The 20,658-nt window shown below is 43.7% G+C and overlaps 1 protein-coding gene across 6 annotated transcripts; it reads left to right on the top strand.

Moving 5' to 3' along the window:
• The first annotated feature begins 3,232 nt into the window (after positions 1 to 3,232).
• SSBP1 (single stranded DNA binding protein 1) lies at positions 3,233 to 19,746 on the top strand. Of its 6 annotated transcripts, XM_045191169.3 has the most exons (8): positions 3,233 to 3,368; positions 4,085 to 4,152; positions 6,016 to 6,076; positions 6,655 to 6,795; positions 7,016 to 7,103; positions 9,227 to 9,315; positions 12,359 to 12,432; positions 17,248 to 19,746. In XM_045191169.3, exons 2-7 carry the CDS (start codon positions 4,129 to 4,131, stop codon positions 12,400 to 12,402), a joined length of 447 nt encoding a protein of 148 aa, XP_045047104.1. In that variant the 5' UTR covers positions 3,233 to 3,368; positions 4,085 to 4,128; the 3' UTR covers positions 12,403 to 12,432; positions 17,248 to 19,746. The 6 variants fall into 6 exon arrangements, with proteins under 6 accessions (XP_045047104.1, XP_024410903.1, XP_053782774.1 ...); XM_024555135.3 differs by lacking the exon at positions 17,248 to 19,746 and having other exon boundaries at positions 12,359 to 12,499; XM_053926799.2 differs by lacking the exon at positions 17,248 to 19,746 and having other exon boundaries at positions 3,345 to 3,377; positions 12,359 to 12,499.
• The last annotated feature ends 912 nt before the right edge of the window (positions 19,747 to 20,658 follow it).

Raw genomic sequence — 20,658 nt, forward strand, 5'->3', positions numbered from 1 at the left:
GCATTAATAAAGGTAGCCTATAAATGATTTGTAAGGTTTCTTTATGTCTTATTTTCTTCTTTTCCCTTAATTTTTAAGTTATTTTTTGATTGAATAAACCATCATACCAGTTTTTCTTCTGTCTTACAGTAGCAATTCTTCCTGTACAATTCAGTGGGGGTATAGTGCTCCGTATTGCCCATTGCCATTTTTAAAAACCAATCTTTATTCAAGATTTTAAAATCGAATTAATTTATCTCTTGCCTCTCCCAACCCAGCTATGTCCTTTGTGGTAGAGTACAAGGTCAACCCCAATTTGTGATTTATAAACAGGTAGATTAAGACTATGCAATGTATAGACTAGAATTTTTTAGTTATACTTGTCTTCTTAGCCAATGACAACTACTACTATTAGGGACTATGATACCTTCTCTACCACGTTCCTACCATGACACCTGAATGAATTGGGTGGCAGATTATTGGTTTCTCTCCCTCTCTCTTTTGCTGGTCCCCATGGGGCAGGAAGTCACCAAAAGAGCAGGTAGCTGCATAGACATTGCTGGACGTGGAAGTGACTGGGTCTATATTCAATGTGCATGGTGCTTTCTGGTTGTTTTTTTTTTAGACCAACCTTTTCCATGCTTCTCACCACAGAGTACTTGTGAACACAAAGAAAAGAGGGAGAGGTTAGTGGCATTATGAAGAAAGAAGATTTAGGGCCAAATGATTGCATATGGATGGATAGATAGATGTAGGGGATCAGGGAGAAGTTTGAAAGATAATTTCAAAGTTCAAGTCTGGGAGAATCTTGGCACCATTAACACAAATAAGGAGCTAAGAAGGGGGAACACTGTCTTTGAAGGAAAAGACAAATTTAGTTTTTTGACTTAACATCTCAAGGGGAAGGAGGGTTTTTAAATAGGAAATCACTGAAGGGCACTGACGGCAGTGATTTAGTGGGTGGAATGTGGAATGATTCATCCCCGTACAAGGCTTAAAGACAGTATAATAAATGGAATAAACGTTGCTAAGGGAGTCCCTTAAAATAGTCAGGAGGCTATTAAGGAAGTGAGGTACACCTTGTGCCACTGTTCTCTGGGCTGCTATTAAGTTGCTAAACCTGTTGCTAAACTCAGCTCAAGGCCCAGCCATAAACATCCTGGAACAACAGCTGCTACCTGGACCTCTATGGACCTTCCTTTCTTGTACCTTCACACCCTCATTTGCATACTGGGCTCAATCAATCCTTGATAAGCTAGCAGAATCCTTCATTTGCATGGAAGAATGACATTTTGAGGGTTTTGCCTTTATAAGCCCCACCTTCCTTTGTTCTTCTCCCCAGTGTGCAGTTGGATTGCTTGCTCAGTCTTCCTTGTTTGGATTCAAATCCTTCAATACTCCAAATAAAGTTTTAATTTGTTTTACAGCCTCAAATCTGTATTGGTTAACAATAGTGTTTCAGGAATTAAACACTGTGAAGGGAGACATAAAATGGAGCTAAGTGTCTAGAAATACACTGTGAATGAAAAGGGGACTATGCAGTAAAACCGACAAGCCTGGTGAAGGGGGTGGGGGGCACAAGGCTGGCCTGACAAGCTCAGTGACCCAAAGTAACCCCACAGGATGGCTTGATCACAAATTCTTAACTGGGCATCCCAGGCCTTTGGCAAAGGTCAATCTTTAAGTGACCTCTGTCCATTGTTCCTATGCAGCTAGCATGACATACATTTGAAATGTCAGAGTCTATTTTGTTTTCTTGTGCCTCCAAGACACAACCATCAGCACCAGAGTGTGAGACCACAGAACTCCTCATTGTTATCTTGTTCCCCACAACCATCTCTATGTGCAGTGTTATTACTATTCTATACCCCCCGATGTAGAAGTTTCTCCATTGCCTTGTATCCAAGCCTAGAGATTTCCCACCCCCCCCATGCTTTCTTCCACTTCCCGAATCTACCATCAATGAATGTCATGCACCTTCCTTACATTGTCTTGTTTGATTCTAATGTATAAAATAAGCTGCAAAACTGCCATTTACGGAGTATGTGACCTCTTGCTCCCCAGCATATGTCATCAGTTTAACTCAATAAACTTGTAAGACTTTTCTACAGGTTTGGATGTTCTGTGTCAATAGTACCAACCACTAAGTCAGACTTTTAAGTGGGTCAAGGTGTGTGTTGAAAACCACGTTAAGTAGTTCATAGTTTTTCCTTCAAGGGCAAAGATGGACATTGAAGGGTTTTAAGTTAGGTCTTGAGGAAATTCGCATGTTAGAATGATCTGGAGGATACCTTCTTTTTCTAGAAGCTGGACAGTGCAAGGACCAGGATAAGGGGGCGACCCCTCTGGCTTTTATTCTATAATCTGTGGGGCTCCAGACTCCACTTCATTATCAGGGCCAAGATTAGGGTGAAGGAAGCAAAATTTAAGGGATGCCAAAACTCCAGCCATCAAGATTAATGATACTTTAATGCAATATTTTTAAAATATTAAAATTAATAAAAATATGATAAAATACCAGAATTTTAAATACAAGATCTGTGAGCTGAAGTTAATTAAAATTATTTAAGATGGCCACGTGGTCAAGAAAAGTTGTCAGACATGACAATTCCTGCACCTGGAGATAAGAAGTAGACATTGAAAATATTATCAACCAGTGTGTGTCCATTAAAGCTGGGAAAGTAAAATTATAATAGAGTGTTTTTGGTATACATAAAATATTTAAACTTTAAATAATATTGTGTTTTAATACTTACTTTTCAAGTATTCAATATTTCTTCAAGTTAAAATTTAATGTTTTGGAAAAAAATTTTTAAACTACTTAGAAATACAGGGGGCCATATTTTTTTCGAAGTGCCTCAGAAACCAGTATGGCTCGGATCTTATATTTAATTAAAATTTTAATTTTTGTTCAGCACGAATTTTTTGCATCAAATTTCGCTTTTTTAAACACTGCATTAACATATTTGTATTGATTACCAATTTTTTGGCGACTCCTTATTTTGCATTCTTAGCTCGATGCCCACTCTCCTTTTTCTAGTTTTTTTTTTTTTCACTGCGTTAGGATGTCTGAATCTTTCCAGTGTTTTCCAGAGGCGGAGCTATCCTTTGAGTCGCCTACCTCGCCCCCTCCTGGGCCCGGTTGGGAATTTCGTTTCATTATAAACTTGAAATCAGCCCCACTCACCACTTGGCGGCGGTGACTTCTCCGCTCCCGCCGGGGAAAACGCTCCCGGAACTAACGCGTTAAGGGGGCGTGTTTCCCGCGGCGACGGCCGGCCGCGTTTCTACTACGCACTCCACGGACTTTCCGGTTTCTCCTTCCTCTCGCGAGTCTTGCGTCACACCTGCGCCGATCAGCGACCTCCTGTCTAGGCGCTGTCTGCCCGGTTAGTTCGGTGAGGGTGGGAGTACGGCCCGAGCTCCTTGCTGGGTGTTGGTGCGGCCGTGCGTGAGTCGGAGGTGGTGCTGTCGGTGTCTGTCCCTTCTCTTGTTACGCGTGGGGAGGACGTAGCGCTTTCCTCTCACATCTCAACCTCTCTACAGCGTTGGCTGGGAGCGCAGCTTTGAGAAAGGGCGTATGCCCATCCTGGCGGCGAGCCTGGGGAGCCCAAGAATCTCCTTAGTCTTTGCTAACCGGGATGGAGGCAATACTTTCTGCAGCAACAAGTTTCAGATTTAAGCCCCTTGCTGACATTGTAATGTTTATGGAGCCCTTCCTGTGTGTTAGGAACTGTTTCAGGTGGATTGGATTTGAGTGAGTAAATCGGACAAAAATCCCTGCCCTCTGGGAGCTTGCCTTTTAATAAAATTTGGGAAGACAGTGGAATGGAAATGGGAATAACTCACTATGAGAATTTTTTTTTTTTGTATGAGTTGGAGAACGAGGAAGCTAACGGGTATCAAAAAGATACAGGTGTCAGGTTTTTGAAGGGGAGGAATCCTCGTCAGCTGTGCAGGAATGTTGATGTGTTACGGTCATAAGGTGGATGGTATAGAAATGAGGAATGCAGTTAAAAATTGGGAGTGCCGTAAGAGCAGGATTAGCGAATCCGTGCTCTTGCTATGAGAGATAGTATTAATTTATCTTTTTTCTTTCTTTCAGGAAAAGATTAAAGATTGGATTGTAGGGAAGGAAAAACAGAAGCAATGTTTCGAAGGCCTATGTTACAGGTAATCACTTTTCCACGTTAGTGCTGAGCTGTGTTACCAGCCTTTGTGGTTAGATTTCTGTAGGCATTTGGCTGCAGAGGCAGAAGACCTCTGAGCCCGCCCACTTTATGTGCTGATTGGCTGTGGAGGGTCGTGATTTTTGTGTACCCAAAATGAAACGTATTATTCCATAAGACTTAAGAGCCCCCCAATTCAGCGGAGTACTCAAATCAGTACATTTTTAGAATCATAAGTTAGAAGTGACTAGCAAAGATGACTAGATTATGACTAGCAAAGAAGTGACTAGTTTGATTTTTTAGTATGTTTTGACTCGCATCTTTATTTTCTTCTCCACCTTTGGCCCCAAAACATAGTGATAGGCTTTGATAGCCAACAGTACCCCAGAAATGGGGGTTCATTTGATTGGTGGAAATCTGCTTTAACAGAGGTGCCACTTGGTGCGTGGGGTTCCTTTGATGTCACGGTTTAGCACTCTGAACCCAGCGATGTACCCAGCGATGTGCCCGGTGATGTGTACTCATCCCTTAGCAGTAGCCCTGCAACAGACTGCCTTTAAGGAGGCGGCAGAGGGCATTGGGAAAGCAGCAGCCCTGATGTTGGAAGGGTTTGGGTTCTAGGCATGACTTGCCACTTACTTCCTGTAGGATTTGGGCAAGTAACTTAATGTCTCAGAACTTCATTTTCTTTCATCTCTAAAGTGGGGATAGTTTTGCATAGTTCATTGATTTATTCCGAGGGTTAATTGGTAAGGGCTAAGGCACTTAGTTGGTATCGAGTCATGATCTCTGACATCCTCAGTGAGTGCTGCTGTTACGTGGCAGTGAGTGCCTTTCTCTGGCACGTGGATTTGAACAGTCACATCTTTGAAATTTTTCAAAGAATCAAATTTATCTATCTTAGCCTTTTTTCTTTGGCCTGTTGAAAACACGAGTTGTTCCGGCATATATTGGACTTTACCTTTTGTATGCAGCCACAGAAGCACCATAATCAAGAGTGTTACCACAAAGGAAACAGGAGCAGACTTTCTTGGGCATGCTCTCTAGTGCCTCCTTTGTTCTGGGTTGTCCAAAAAGTTCGTTTGCTTTTTCTGTAAGATGGCTCTAGTAGCACTTAATTGTCTTTGACCTCCTTCGAAACGGTATTGTTGGATCGTATTGTGACAGCTGTCATATCAGCGTGCATTTAAAAAAAAACTCATCAAAGTTGGTGAATTTTTGTGCAGCCATTTTCATGTTGAAAATAAAGAAAATATGCAACATTTCCTGCATATTATTCTTTATTATTTCAAGAGAGAGGAAAAACTCAACTGAAATGCAAAAAAGATTTGTGCAGTGTACGGAGAAGGCACTATGACTGATCGAATGTGTCAAAAGTGTTCTGGGAAGTTTTGTGCTGGAGATTCTTCAGTGGATGATGCTCCACGGTCAGGTGGACCAGTTGAAGTTGATAGCAATCAAATCGAGACATTAATTGAGAACAATCAATGTTACACTACATGGGAAATAGCCAACATACTCAAAATATCCAAATCAATAAAATTATTGGTAAAAATGAAGAATGTCTTCTATTTTATGGTAAAAATGAAGAATGTCTTCTATTTTATGGAAAAAACTAAACACGCTTTTTGGCCAACACAATACCTTTGGGCTTCTGTAGTAGGCTGCCCTTATGTGGTGCATGGTCCTTCTGGCACCGTGTGGTGGGACAGCATGGGAAGTGTACATCTTTTGCCTTCCGTGGATGTCTGCCATGGGAACAGATGACTGGATGGTGACCGGATGTGAGAGGGTCTCCTGTTTGTGTTTGCCTTTCCCCCAAAATTCCAAAAAATTATACCCATTTTATTCATTTGTTCCACTTCAGGTGTTTCATCAATTTGTAAGACATGAGTCTGAAACAGTAAGCAGCTTGGTTCTCGAAAGATGTAAGTAGTAGCTAATTTCCAAGTTTAAAGTGTGCTCTTTACAGCAGTGTGCTAATACTTTCTCTGACGCCTCACACTGGTTGGGTTATGATCTGTAGTCATCGTGCCTTTGGCTCACGTTGGCCTCTCGGATCTTGGCTTCCCCGTCAGGCTGCAGGGCCAAGTATGGACTGGGCCCTTCTTCCGTTACCAGTTAGTTTTTACTCCCTCTTGTCACTTTCCTGCCGTAGGATTTCCTTGAGTCATATTTGGTTGTCCGAGTTTTCAAAGGTTATGTGCTGTTTGGCCAAGGGACTGAAAGTTTCTGAAACCTATTGTTTCACAGAAACATTTTCTTGTATTTGTAAAGATTTTTAGATCTCAGATATGTTTTTTTTTTTTTTCGATGAGACAGTTTTTTTGTTTTAAAGGTATTTTAAAGAAGAATTTCAGATGGAGAGCTTAGCATTTGTTTTGTGGGGCTACTCTAAGAGTATTTTCTCTTTCCTTGTCCACCCTCTTCTCCTCCCAGTCTCTCATTATTTGCCCCTTCAACTGAGTTTCCTCTTGCGGACATTTCTGTCTGTCTCATTTTTCAGCCCTGAACCGTGTGCAGTTACTTGGGCGAGTGGGTCAGGACCCTGTCATGAGGCAGGCGGAGGGGAAAAACCCGGTCACAATATTCTCTCTAGCCACAAACGAGATGTGGAAGTCAGGAGAAAACGAAACATACCAAATAGGTGAGTGTGAAAGACTGGGTTGGTAACTTAACCAGCAATAGAGACATCGTTTACTTCCAGTTCTCTGACTGGAGATTGGCTGCTTTCGGAGAGGACCTTTCTTCTCCAGCTTTGCTCTGTTCTCTTGGACATGGGACGTTGGTTTTGCTGGGCATGTGTCCTTTGGCATTTCTTTTGTCTGCTGGCCTTTGTGACCCTGTTTCCTATTCTTGTGACTTAGGTGATGTCAGTCAAAAGACCACGTGGCACAGAATTTCAGTCTTCCGACCAGGCCTCAGAGATGTGGCGTATCAGTATGTGAAAAAGGGGTAAGTTGAGGCAGGACGATCTTACAACTGGAGTGGTTTAAAAACTGATGAGTATTCCTCGTGAAATGTGTAACTCCTTCGTTCCTGAGCACTACCAATTACATTAACTCAAGAGAGATTTATTCAGTCCTTAATACTGTATGCGTGTGCTGCTTTGTGTGAAAAGGTGTGTGGAACCTGGTTTAGTCTTCTGAGAAGTTAAAGCTTGGGGAAAACGGGATGTGTGCACACGTAGAAAGAAGCAGATGAGACCGGAGGGAAGGCAGGTGTAGCAGGTGCCCTGGAGCACGTGCAGCACGGGTTTATAGGGGTCCCCACGCTGCCACAGTCGGGGTCCGGACGGCGGTGCTGTGCATCTCTGCTACGTGATGGCCTTGGCACAGGACCTGGGGTGTGCGAAGCCTGACGCGGTGAGGTGTGACGGTCATGTTCACATCACGGTTACTTGTAGTCGACATTTTTACGTAGGCCGCGTAGGTCTCTTTGGAGAGCTTGAATTGAGTACGTGTAACAGGTGCCTTCTCCAAACCCACAGGACAAAAGGGTGTGTTTAACAGTTGTAGTCACAGTTAGTATGTGCCACAGAAAACAGCTTCAGCTGCGACTGCAGTTGCAGTTTCTTTTCAGTGACCGCCTACCTTTTCTTCACGTGTACCTCCGTGGTCCTTTATACGTGTATGTATGAACGTGTGCATGCACACGCACGCCGGCAGGAAGTTGCAAGGGAAGCGTGTGCCTGCAGTTTCACCCACTGGTGCGTTCTGATCGTCTTCTCGTTTATCCGACGAGCGAGTGCAGAAATAGTCTTAGTAGCTGTGAGTGAAATACTAAGCTGTAAACCTCTATTTTGAATTTTAATAATTTAAGCCTCTTGAGAATAACCTTAGGAATTGGAAAATAAGTGAAAGTCAAATCTGTTAGGGGTCCAAAATCAAGGGTCAATGGAAATGACACATTGGAAATCAACCCGAGATGTTTAAAGGCTGCAGCTAGGTCACCCTTCCACTTTCATGGGTTTAGGTTGCTTTTTCTTTTCTTTTCTTTTTTTTTTAATTTTAGCTTAAGATTTTGAAAACAAATTTTTTAAAACGTTTTAAATCTTTATTGTATTTATTTTCCTTTACCATTTAGTCCCTTTATTCCCTCCTTCCCCCAGCAATACCCATACTGTTGTCCATGTCCATGAGTCCTCTTTCCTTTTTTCTCAATCCTTCCACTCCCTGACTTCCCTGCCCCACCCCCAGCTGTCATCCTGCTCTCCATCTATGAGTCTTTCCCCATTTTCCTTGTTAGTTCAGTTCGTTCATTGGATTCCACAGATGAATAAAAATCATATGGTATTTGTCTTTCTCTGCCTGGCTTATTGCACTTAGCCCAGTGTTCTCCAGGTCCATCCATGCTGTTGCAATGGGTAAAATTTTCATCTTTTTTATGGTCGAGTAGTAGTCCATTGTGTGAATGTCCCATAATTGTTTCATCTACTCCTGGACACTTGGGCTGCTTCTTTATCTTGGTGACTGTAAATAACGCTGCAATGAACATAGAGGTGCTTATGTTCTTTCAATTAGTGTTTTGGGTTCCTTCAGATATATTCCTGGAAGTGGGATTGCTGGGTCGAAAGGCAAATCCATTTTTAATTTTTTGACGTATCTCCACACTGCTTTCCACAGTGGCTGCACCAGTCTGCATTCCCACCAGCAGTGCAAAAGGGTTCCCTTTTCTCCACATCGTCACCAGCACTTTGTTGATTTATTGATGATAGGCATTCTGACAGGTGTGAGGTGGTCTCTCATTGTGGTTTTTATGCATTTCTCTGATGATTAGTGACGCCGAGCATCTTTTCATGTCTGTTGGCCATTTGCCTGTCCTCTTTGTGTATTTAAACTTCCTTGGGACCACAGTCAGTTCAGCGATGAAAACATTGTCCTTTTTAACTAGATGAGTCAAGTGTGTACATTCTGTTTCAGTACTTGTAATTCTGAACTTTGAAAAGTGGTAGCAAAAATGAGGTGGTCTGTGATTGTATATTTCATCCTTAGTGTATACTCATTACTGCTTCTGATCTGACGCTCTCTTGTAAAGCATATTAATCTCCAGACTAAAGACTGTAAATTTTATTTCAGGTCTCGAATTTATGTGGAAGGGAAAGTAGATTACGGTGAATACATGGATAAAAATAATGTGAGGCGGCAAGCAACAACAATTATAGCTGGTAAGAAGCTTGTGATAATGGCTATTATTCCCCCCCCCCCCCCCCCCCCGCCCCTTATTTAGAAACTTGCTTGTATTATAAGTAACTGTAGCTGGGCCTGTGAGTGCTAATACTAATGAGATTGTAGTGCAGCACCAGAAGAATTCTGAGCTGTTTATGGGCTTACGTACATTTATCTGTTCCTTTAGAAAATTGTCGCCATGCTCAAACAGCTTTAATTCACAAGCAGTGCTGAGTAGCGTATAGACTGAACTGTCCGTGCCAGTTCTGACTGGAGCCAGCCACACTGAAATGCAGGCAAGCCTGTGGCAAGGCAGAGTCACACCGGTGTGAGTGGCATTGGACGTTCGTGCAACTGTAGTCACCAGAACCTTTTTGGTACTTACGATGCTTTTGTTTTAAATTCCTATTGTTCTCATTAAAGAACGTACAAAATAACCTGGAAAAGATAGACGCACAGAGTTAAAGAATATTAAGAAGCTGTCCTCTGGACCAGTTTTCAAACTTGTTTCAAAATTCCTGTAGAATTTTGAAAACTATACCCCTTTGGACATCTTTAAGTTGACATTAACATTTTTTCAGTATAAAATTGTTACTTTTAAGTGTATTAATGGATCTCAATACCATAGTAATTTGATACCTATTGTCATTTAAAAAAATCTATGAACAAGCTCTTCAGCATTTGGAAGTTTTATAGTCAGGCACCACATAACGACGTTTGGGTCAATGAAGGACCACATGTGGGCAGTGGGACCATAGTATTATAATGGAGCTGAAAACCTTTTATCTCCTAGTGATGTTGTAGCCATTCTGACGACGTAGCACAGTGCATTACTCACCTGTGTGAGGTACGCTGGTGTCACCAAGCCTGCGCTGCCCGTGGTGTAGGAGTATAGCATGCACACTTATGTACAGTACATAGTACTGGATAATGTTAAACGACTGTTACTGGCTCATATTTTTAAGAGTGTACTCTTTCTACTTATGAAAAGGAACTTTCCTATAGAACAGAAAGTGTTGCTACACCCAGCAGCTCTGGGTTTATCATTTTTTCTTGTGCCTGACTTAATCGTGTGTACTTCGGTACAGTAACTGGCTGTATGGACTCGTTGTCCAGGAGCACCAGGCTGCACCGCACAGCCAGGTGTGCGGTCGGCTGGGCCATCTGGGTCTGTGTCAGTGCCCTCTGTGGTGTTCGCACAATGACGGGGACCCATTTCTCGGAACCTGGCCCTGCCATCAAGTGGCACGCGACTGCGTTGCCTTTTCTCTGAACGTGTCTGTCCATTCCGCTTTCTCCTCCCAAGTGTATCATAATAAATTGTATAGTTAAGAATCTTATTATTTGTCCTGTTACATTTGTAACAAATTACATACATAAGTAAAAATTAAATTTTTTTTTCTAATTCCTTGAAAGTAAGGTGCTAAATGTTACATTTCTTTTTTCCTTGTGTTATTACAGTTAGTTTTAGTATATAACTGACCAAAACAACTTTAATACATAAATAGAAAAAGTGCCCTGGCTTCTGTGGCTTAGTTGACTGAGTGCCAGCCTGTGAACCGAAAGGTCGCTGGTTCGATTCCCGGTCAGGGCACGTGCCTAGGCTGTAGGCCAGGTCCCCAGTAGGGGGTCTGTGTGAGAGCCAACTACACACTGATGTTTCTCTCCCTCTCTTTCACCCTCTTTTCCCCTTTCTCTAAAGCAAGTAAATAAAATCTTTTAAAAAATTATCCAAAAAAAAGAGAAAAGCTAAAATTTAATTGACAGTTCATCTTACAATGAGATAAGTGGTCCTTTTTTTTTTTTTTTGGTCCATTCTTGGGTAAAGTGCTAAAGTAAGACATTTGTTAATAATCAACATTTCTCTCTCTCTCTCAATTGTTTACGAAGTGTTTAACACTTTCCTGTTTCACTGTACACCAAGTGTGTGGGCTGATTTTGGATTGTGTGAATTGTTACGAACCTAGCCAAATAGATGCATTTCAGATTATCTGCCAATTTGTGTTTTTCTTGTTACTAGTATTCACTCGCATGGGTGGTTGAGTAATTAGCATAGGTTTATAGCTAATAGTAAAAATGAATAGGTCTTTAGTGACATTTGAATCGAAGGGAGTAGAGTTTATTTGGTTGATCTGTTTCATGGGCCGAATTTTTCCTCCCAAGGGTCATGTCTGTCACTTAGCAACCCCCACCAGCAGGTGGCGCTCTTGCCTTCACACAGTGTCGCAGCTGCTACTCTCTTCTGAAATAACATTCTGCCTCAGAATATTCTGGTTTTAGACGAACATAGTTATGAACAAGTATTCAGTCATTATATAATAACCATTTTTGACTAATTCCAAAGTTAAAAGAGTCTGGATCTTTTGGAGCTATGCAGGAAGTACTATTTCTTTTCCTTTGCTTGTCCTAAACGAACTCCATCCGGGACAGCTTTTTAAGAGTAATGTCTGATGTTCTTAGATAAAAATACTCTCTATAATATTGATTAGTAAAAATTTTCTGAAGAATGGGTGTATAAAAGTTAATGTTTTGAATTTAAAAATAAGATGCTTGTATGTGAGCATTCAAACTCCCTTGAAAACGTAAGTAAGTCTGTCCTTGCTCACAAGGCCTTTGTTGAGCCCCGCCCCTCCTCCACGCCCAGGCATGGGAGTGCTGGGCCTGGGTCCTCTTCTGCCGGAGGATGGGCTACCTGCGCTGAGGGCGTCCGTCTGAGCATTGACAGCTTCGAAGTTTGTGGCTTGTTTGGTAGAAAGTTATTGCTGAGAAGACCTCGGGTCTCTTCAGGGAAGATGAGAGACACCCCACCTCTTCTCACAAGGCCTGGATTGGCTGACAGACGCCCGAAGCCCAGCTTCGAGCTCCGTCCTGCCTGTTGTATGCGCCTCTCGTGAGCACCGCAGGAGTAATTTAATATTTTGAGGATCTCTGTAAAGTCTTTTTAGTTAACAGCACTGAAGTGTGTATGCCTTAAAGGGGAATGATAAAATGGGGTGGCGGAAGAGTCCTGAAAATAATGTTTATGCTCTGGCTTCTTTACAGATAACATCATATTTCTGAGTGACCAGACAAGAGAGAAGGCGTAGAGTGGATTGTTCCTCTTTGGCCAGCGCTTGGTACAGTCACTTCCAAATCATGTATAGTCTTTATAGCTCTAAGGACAGTAATTAAAATATTCTTTTATATAAAATGAGTGATAATATTTCTCCTTTCTCCTCACAGTTGCTCCCTGTTTGTGCCATCAGCCTTGTTAGTTCCTGTCTCATATGACATTCACTAGCTGTTTATTCTAGGGTTGGTTTTTACGTACGGGTGCATAAAATAGGGAGCTGTCAGGCTTGTCTGTGCTATGGCACGGGGATGAGTGTGCTTTGGGAAGACCCTGTGTCGCCTGTGCGCACCTCTGTTCCAGCGCTGATCTGGCCCCCGGGGTTTGTTGAGCATCGCTGTGTGTCAGGCGTCTGTCTCGCTGTTGTAGGTACTGATTTTACTACCTGCCTGCGCTGCGGGCTCAAAGGCAAGGGCTTTATCTTCTCCGTGCACTGGCACTGAAACCCGTGCCTAGCACAGAGCAGAGGCTGGGTCAGTCTTGGCAGGCACGATCCCACTGGGATATTAAGCTTTAGCCCAAGTTGACAGCGGTTGCCGAGCAGATTGGTATCTGACCTAAAGAACTTCCAGGCTAACCTGCCTTCTTCACAGCTCTTGTTTTGTGGACAATTTCAGTGGTGGCGTTTATGGAATAAAGCTTACTAGCAGTAAAGACCTAAACTATAATGAGGGGTGAAATCCGTCCTCTGCAGGTAGTGATCCCGGGGCTGCGGTTCTGCTGGTCTCCGGCTTCCTCAGCTGCGGTCCTCTCTCCTGTTAGTCTGGCCCAGAGCTCTCGGGGAGCTTTCCTGACCAGCCACTGATGTTGCCTCCGCAGGTCAGCGCTGCAGGCGCAGCCGTTTTCCCTGTGTCCCCCACCGGGGCTGTTGATGGGCACATACACACACATCGCCGTGTGCACACACAGGCGACTTTTATACAAGATCCTGTTATGTCTCTGGATGCGGGATTCTGTGTGGTTTCCCTTACACTTTTGTAATTCCTAATATATATTTTTAAAGCATTAAAAGTGCATTACTTTTATGATAACAAATAAAACTGTTTCCACTTTTGGGGAAAAAAGCTTTCCAGGCCAGCCTTGCTGTACTCAGTGTGTACTGGAGGCAAACAGGTCCACTTCGTGTACTCCCAGCACCTGTATCTTGGCATCTCATGCTTGGACGTGGCACTCACCTCGTTTTTTCATTCCCCTCGTAACGCGTGGACGCAGACCAGAGCAACCCGCTCTAATGACGAGCCCACGTGGGGCCTGCTGCTCACTGCCAGCACGGTTTTCAGCCACTGACCCATTTCTTACATATCACTGGACGACTAATCCAAAGATGACATCCAGAACACCAAGGGCGTGTTTGGCTGTTTGGAGGAGTCCTTGTCATTGCCAGCCGGGTTACAGCCTAGCCTTTGCAGCTCAGGAGAAATCAGTGATAGTTTCCCCTTGTTCCCCAAAGGTCGTGCAGTGCTGTAAGCCAGGGTCGCCTTTACTCACACTGCTCGTTGCCCCGTCCAGCTCAGCCTAGCGCAGCGGCGTTTCAGCGCATCTGGGTGTTAGTCGTGCAGCTGGAGCTCACTGACACACCGTGGGCAGGACCACTTCACTTCGTTTTCTGCCAGGGTTTGCGTTATGTGCCATGAAGACAGTGAGAGCAACAGCAAAGTGGAAGTGAGAGATGGTCGAGGGTAACGAGTTGTAGAGAAATCTTACAGGGATCACATTCATGGCTGGCGTTTTTTGTGTGCTCACTGTGTGCCTGGCACTGAGCTCAGTGCTTTTTATCATTGTCTTCTGTAACGTTGGCCCTGAGAAGAAGTCCCATTCTACCTGTGAGGAGGAAACGCTAAGTAGAGGCTAAGTAGCAGTAAAGTCATGTAGCTTAAAAGAGGCAACCTTGGGTTTGAACTTAGGTGTGTGGAGTTTGCATTTTGCTTTCTGCCCACTTCCTGCCTCCGGCCACCCTCCCACGCCCATTGCCCCTGGTATCCAGACCTGCCCCTGCTCACCTTTCCCAGCCAGCCCCCCATGCAGGGTGCTTCCAAATCTCACTGGGACTTGAATGCATAATTGGTGGGGGGAGGAGCACACCTGAGGGAGAAATGCCTCCACCTCCTTATTCTCTCTGATTTTCATTCTGATAACCCACAGGAAAATAAGTCATAATTTCTGTACCAGGTTGTCATGGCATATTCCTCTTCTGTTTAATCAAGCAGTGTCTCTGGGTTAAAATAGGGCTGAGGGTCTGCCCCTCACCGTCTTTCCTACTGAGAGATGACGTCGTCTGGAAGGTGGTTCTAGAATTTGTAGGGCTCCCTTAAGAATGAGACTTGGCGGACATCACCCACCTGAGTCCCTCTCACTACTATGACTGCCTCTGTGCCAGCCCTGCTGTCCTGCCGGGAGGGGGTTTGGCTTTTCTGGCTGCTGGAATCATGCGGCCCTAGTGATGACATTGCTCTTTTTGTCTCTCCTCTTCATCCTTTTGCGCTCTCTAGTGCTTTTGACCTCAGGGCCTTTTTGCCCGCAATAAAGTAGTACATGTTGACATTTTTTAGTTTTTCTGTCATTTGAAAAATGGTGGTCTATTGTACTAGTTCGGTTAAGGCTGTCCAGTCAGAAAGCCCGAATTTGAATCTCTGCTTCCTCCACCAGCTGAGTGGCCTCTGGCGAGTGTCTTAACTCTCCCTGCCTTGGATTTTGGTGGTGTTGTTTTCCTGTAAATAGAGCAAAAGCGGCTGTGGTTATCTACTTTACAGGCCTGCTATGACCAGCGCAGTAAGTGATAGGTGTAGCTTACTCAGCACATGGGGACTGGCTCAGGTGCTCAACGCATGCTGGCTCCCGTTACCGCAGCAGTTACTTCGGTCAGGGCCGGTGGCTCTTTCAGTCATCGAGCCAGTGTCATTGAGTCCTGTGGGTACTTATGAGAGCATTAGCATATTAACTTTAGTGTGTTGTACTTGACCTTGTTGTTACTAACGCCCATGGATTACTGAGCATGTACTCCCTTGGGGAAGTGTTTTTTTTGGTTTGTTCTTAATCTTCTATGGCTTTTTACAATTGACCGGGCATCTTTGTAAACTCAGAAGTCAATCAGACACCTGCTGTATGCCACGCACCCGAACAGGCCTGGCTGTGGGGATGAATATACAGGAGTCCTGCATTGAAGGAGCTCTAATCTGGGAAGATGAGGGTTGGGTGGGGACGATAAACGGGAGCCTGTGCAGCTAAGTGTGCACAGGCTCACTGTAGAAATGAAGCTCTGTGGGGGTAGAGAGGGGAGTATTTAGGTTAGTTTATAGCAGAAGAAACAGCATGAACAATGGTCCAGAAACTTAAAAACATCTGAAGCAGTGAAATATAAGGCCAGGAAAAGTGGGTGGGGCTAGATCAGAAAGGGCCTGGGAAGCTTGCAGAGGACCTTGGCAGTGGGGAGCTCCAGCAGGGTTTAGGAGGAGACAGCGCGTCAGAAGTGGGCTTCAGAAAGAACCATGCGGACAGGTGGAGGGCCGGAAGGGAAAAGCCTGGAGGCAGTTGGGAAGCTGCTGAACAGGCCTAGAAAGGTAAGTAGAGTGGGGAAGAGAGGTGGGGGAGAGGCGCTGGGGATTCACATCGATATGTTCATTGTGTGCCCGGTGTGTGGGGGGCTCCTGTTGGGCTCTGGGTTAGGGATACTAAGAGCATGGACCCACTGCCCAGAATCTCGTAGTGGTGGTAAGAGAAAAGGCAATTTTAAGGTAATTCTGAAGCTCCTGGCGTGTACAGTTGTGTGGATAGTGGCACTTAGTTTCTGAAACTGAGGACTACGGATGTGGGAGCAGATTTGAGAAGAGGGAAGGTACTGGGTTTATTTTGAACATAGGTAAGGTTAAGCTTCTATTTGGCAGGGTGATGATCGGTGAGTCTGGAGCTCAGCAGAGAAGCTGAGATGAGTGACTTTTTGTTTTTCTTCTGCCAAGCACATTGTAAATAGATTTTGTGAAATAACTTTCAAATGTTGCCTGCATTCCAGCTTTCTGTTATGGAAAACTATAATGGGAAAACTTTGCAGTTGCCGGCTTGTTTCACCGCATACCCATGATTTGTTTTAATTGGGTTTGGTGAGGTGACAGACATGGAGACAGCTGCTTTTGAGAGAAGTTTCTTATTGTTCCCAAGGGGAGGGACCAAACTACCCTTTGCAGGATCACATGGGTAGGTCAGGAGGCAGGGGAGAGGGGGAAATATGGGTGAGAGCTTTTACTGTGGTTTTTTATGGGATAGAAACAGATGAGGTGGGATAGGCAAGCTGAGCAAGTATAGGACTGGACAGTTCGCTTAATTTTCAGCAGGCTCTGGGCCGTGCAGGTGGTCCCTGCTTGTCAGGTGCCAGGCCCTGGGACGATTTTGTACAGAGGAGCAGTCCTGTCCTGTGGAAGCCTGATTAAAGGAAGCTAATGGGGGTGTGGACTCAGGACTGGTTGGTTTGGGTGGCAAAGGTGTGCTCATGGGCAAGTCGTTTGCTGTTTCTAGGAATTAGCTAAACCTGGAGGAGGACAGGTCCTCCCACACACAGTCTGCGAGGCCCCAAGATGTCAGTGCATCCTGAAACACAGAAAACAAGAAACATGATTAACACGCTACCCGATATCCATTATCCCTTCTGTATTTACAGACTCCATACGTTATTGGGGGTGACAGTGTGCACAGCTAAAACACCCCGTTGTCACTCTCCTTTGCGCTTAAAGGTTGCTAAGGGGTACAAGCAGAAGTCATTTGGTGAAGCTTTCAGGGAAGTTCCTTAAATGAGCTAACTCTGTCGGGAGGCTCATGCTTTTTGCTTCTCCAGACCCTCATCTGGCCTTTGTCTGAAATGCGGACACGATGATTGGATCTGCAGTAGCCACCTTGGACGCCGAGACGATCTTCAGGGTGGAAGGCATGGAGCTGGGTCTCTGACAGCCACGGAGCCACCATACCAGGCTGGACAGTCTGCCCCTGGACTTCTCTGGGAGACACAAATAAACCTCTCCCTCGTTTCAGCCACTTTTTTGTGCATTGTTGTTAAACCCAATGCTTATGAATTTACACATTTTTACCTTTATTTTCATATACGTGATCAACCCTTTATTCTTATGCTTCCTCTTAGATGACCTTCTACTACAAGTAAAAGTACGATCTCACCTCTGCTCCCACAGTCCTTTAGGCTTTTAACCTACGTCTCATTTTAAGTTTGGGAGGGAACTGGGATATAAAATACACACAGAAGCTTAGCAATAGCCTTAAAACGTGAATTTAAGCAAATTTTTTAAATCAGGTAAATAGTTCTGCTTGTAGTTACCAATGAGGACCCTTAATTAACAGTCCCCTGTTAATAAAGGAGCCCTCAGGTTAAGGACAGAAGTATTGCCCTTATGCTTCCTGTGGTAGAATGCTGACCGCATCACTTGGAGTGAGGAGGCGTCCCATTGCAATTTAACTGGATCTCACGTCCAACATCGTTTTTATTGCATCATTGGTGTCTTAGCTCAGGCCGCCATAACAAAATACCACAGACTGGCTGGCTTAAATGACAGACACTTATTTTCTCACCATTCTGCAGGTTCAAGTCCAAGATTAGGTGCCAGCATAGTCAGTTTCTGTGGTGAGGCTTGTTTCTAGCTTGTAGGTGACTGCTGTTTTGCTTCGTGCTCACATGACCTCTTTGTGCATGCAGGCAGAGGAAGGGACTTGAGCCTGTGAATTTTTTAAAAAGATTTCATTTTTTAGAGAGAAGGGAGGGGAGGGAGAGAGAAACATCTATGCACGTGCAACACACCTATTGGCCGCCTCTTGTATGTCCACAACTGGGGTCTGGCTCATAACCCAGGCACGTGCCCTGACTTGGAATTGAACCAGTGCTCAACCCACTGAGCCACACCAGCCAGGGCGAACATGTGAATTTTGAGGAGACAGTTTAGTCCATAACATTGAGCTTACAGGAGGAAAGGGACCTCTCCAAGGGATGAGTTTTAAACTAGGAGCTGAAAGTAGAGCAGTAAGTGGGAAACACTGAAAGAACGGGAGGTTCCGTGCTGACAGGTGTTCATCTTGACATTGTGGTTTGTAAACAGGGTATGTGTCAAAGGTGTGTCTCCAACAGTCTTGAAAGAAGAGAAGCATTTAATTCAGGAACAAGGCATGGTGCCTTGTTATCTTGTTAACAACCTTACTTTACTGAGACTCCAGCAAGCACAGCTATGGAAGGGAAAGAAAAAGTAGTATTAAGATTGGAAAGGAAGAAGCAGAGTTACCTATGCTGTGATTCCACAGCGAACAAAATCTATAGATGAAAATTAAGCATTGCTGGAAACAAGATCAGTATATGAAAGTCAGTGGCAAACAACAGCAAAGCAAACGTAATTTTAAAAAGATGCCCTATACAAGAACATCGGAAAGTGAAAGGAGTCTCCAAATGTGTGGTCTCTGGAGAACTTTAAGACTCTACTGAGATGCATTGAAAGACTAAATAGGTATGACATGCCGTGTTTATTGGAAGCGTCAATAACGTACAGATGCCAGCCTTTCCCAGATTAATGTCACAGACAGATAAAATGAATAAAAATGCCCAGCACTGTTCTGGGGGAACTGGTCAAGTTCATTATAAAGATTTACTGATAAGCAAGGACAGTTTGCTCCTGAAGAGGAAGCATGAGATGGGGAACTTGCTCCCAGTTGGCAAGACTTTTTTTTTTTTTTTAAATAAGGCTGTAGTCATAGATGCAGCAAACAACAGAACAGTGGTGTTGAGCAGAAGACCCAGAAGCAGACCCTGAGTGTATGAAAATGCCGCATGATGAAAGTGGCCTTCCAGATCACTAGGCAAAGTATAAGTTATTAAATAAGTGATGCTAGGAAAATTTCCATACAAAAACAGATGAAATTGGGTCTCTATCTTACCCCTTATGCAGAAATGAATTCTGGGTTATCTAAAGACTTATTTGTGAAAGGCAAAATTCTAACAATTTTGGAAGAAAATACGAGACAATGGTTTTATGACTTGGGGGCATGGAAGTTTTCAAAGAAAAATGTGAACATAGGACATAGAAAATAGTGATCAGTTGTACTGTTAAAAATGACCTCCATTGGTTGGGAGAATGGACAAAAAGGTGAAGGGATTAAGAAGTACAAATTGGTAGTTACAGAATAGTCATGGGGGTGTAAAGTACAGCATAAGGAATATAGTCAGTAATAGTCTAATTATGGATAGTGTCAGGTGGTGTGAGATTTATTGGGACGATCACTTATGATAATGCCTAATCATTGGGATGTACACCTAAAACTAATATTGTACGTGAATTGTACTGAAAATAAAAAAATGATTAAAAGGAAAAAATGACCCTTGTTTATCAAAAGTCACCAAGAAACAAAATGACAAGTCACAAAATGAGCAGATATCTTTGATAACATAAATGAGATGTATCTAGAATATGTGAAGACCTACAGAGCAATACAAAAACAACAGCTTAGTAGAAAAATGGTCAAAGACACAGGCATTTCAGAGAGAGGTCAATATAAAGGATGCATTTATATATGAAAAAATGGTCATTGAATCAAAGAAATGCAAACCACGAACTGCAGCGAAATTTCATTGTAAGCCCTTCACACTGGGAGATTTCCACACATCTATTGGAGCAAAGGGGGGAGTGGGAACGGGCACCTCCTTTTGAGGAGATACTTTGGCATTAATGTGTAATGTTGAGATTTCACTTAGTTGTTCCACCTTTAAGGTACACCCTACAGGAAACTTGCCCACGTGAGCCAAGAAACATGTCCAAGGGTTGTGTATAGCCACGATGTCCATAAGAGCACAAAACTGGAAACAACTCAAACATTGATTCGTCAACAGAGCCAATGGGCAAATGAACACTCAACAGTGGAATATTATACAGCAGTGTAAATGAATTGCAGCTGTTGCTGTGACCAGAATGACATTTATAAACCATGTGGAGTCGGTACTAGCTTACAGAAAACATTTGTGTAGCTTGTCACTTTTCACAAGGTTAAAATCAAACACAAGTAGGAAATACGTTTATGGATAGGCACCTATGTGATAAAAGTATTCTGACAGGAAAGGGATGATCAAAACTCATGATGAGCTGCCACAGGAGATGAGAAGGCACAAGGGGGTGGCTAGGGAAGCTCTTGGGGTGCAGGCCGCGGCTCTTCTGGTGATGTCTTACTCCTTGAGCAATGGGGCTATGGGGGCTTATTTTGTTTG

Source organism: Desmodus rotundus, chromosome 6 (assembly GCF_022682495.2).
Source record: "Desmodus rotundus isolate HL8 chromosome 6, HLdesRot8A.1, whole genome shotgun sequence".
Taxonomy (NCBI): domain Eukaryota; kingdom Metazoa; phylum Chordata; class Mammalia; order Chiroptera; family Phyllostomidae; genus Desmodus; species Desmodus rotundus.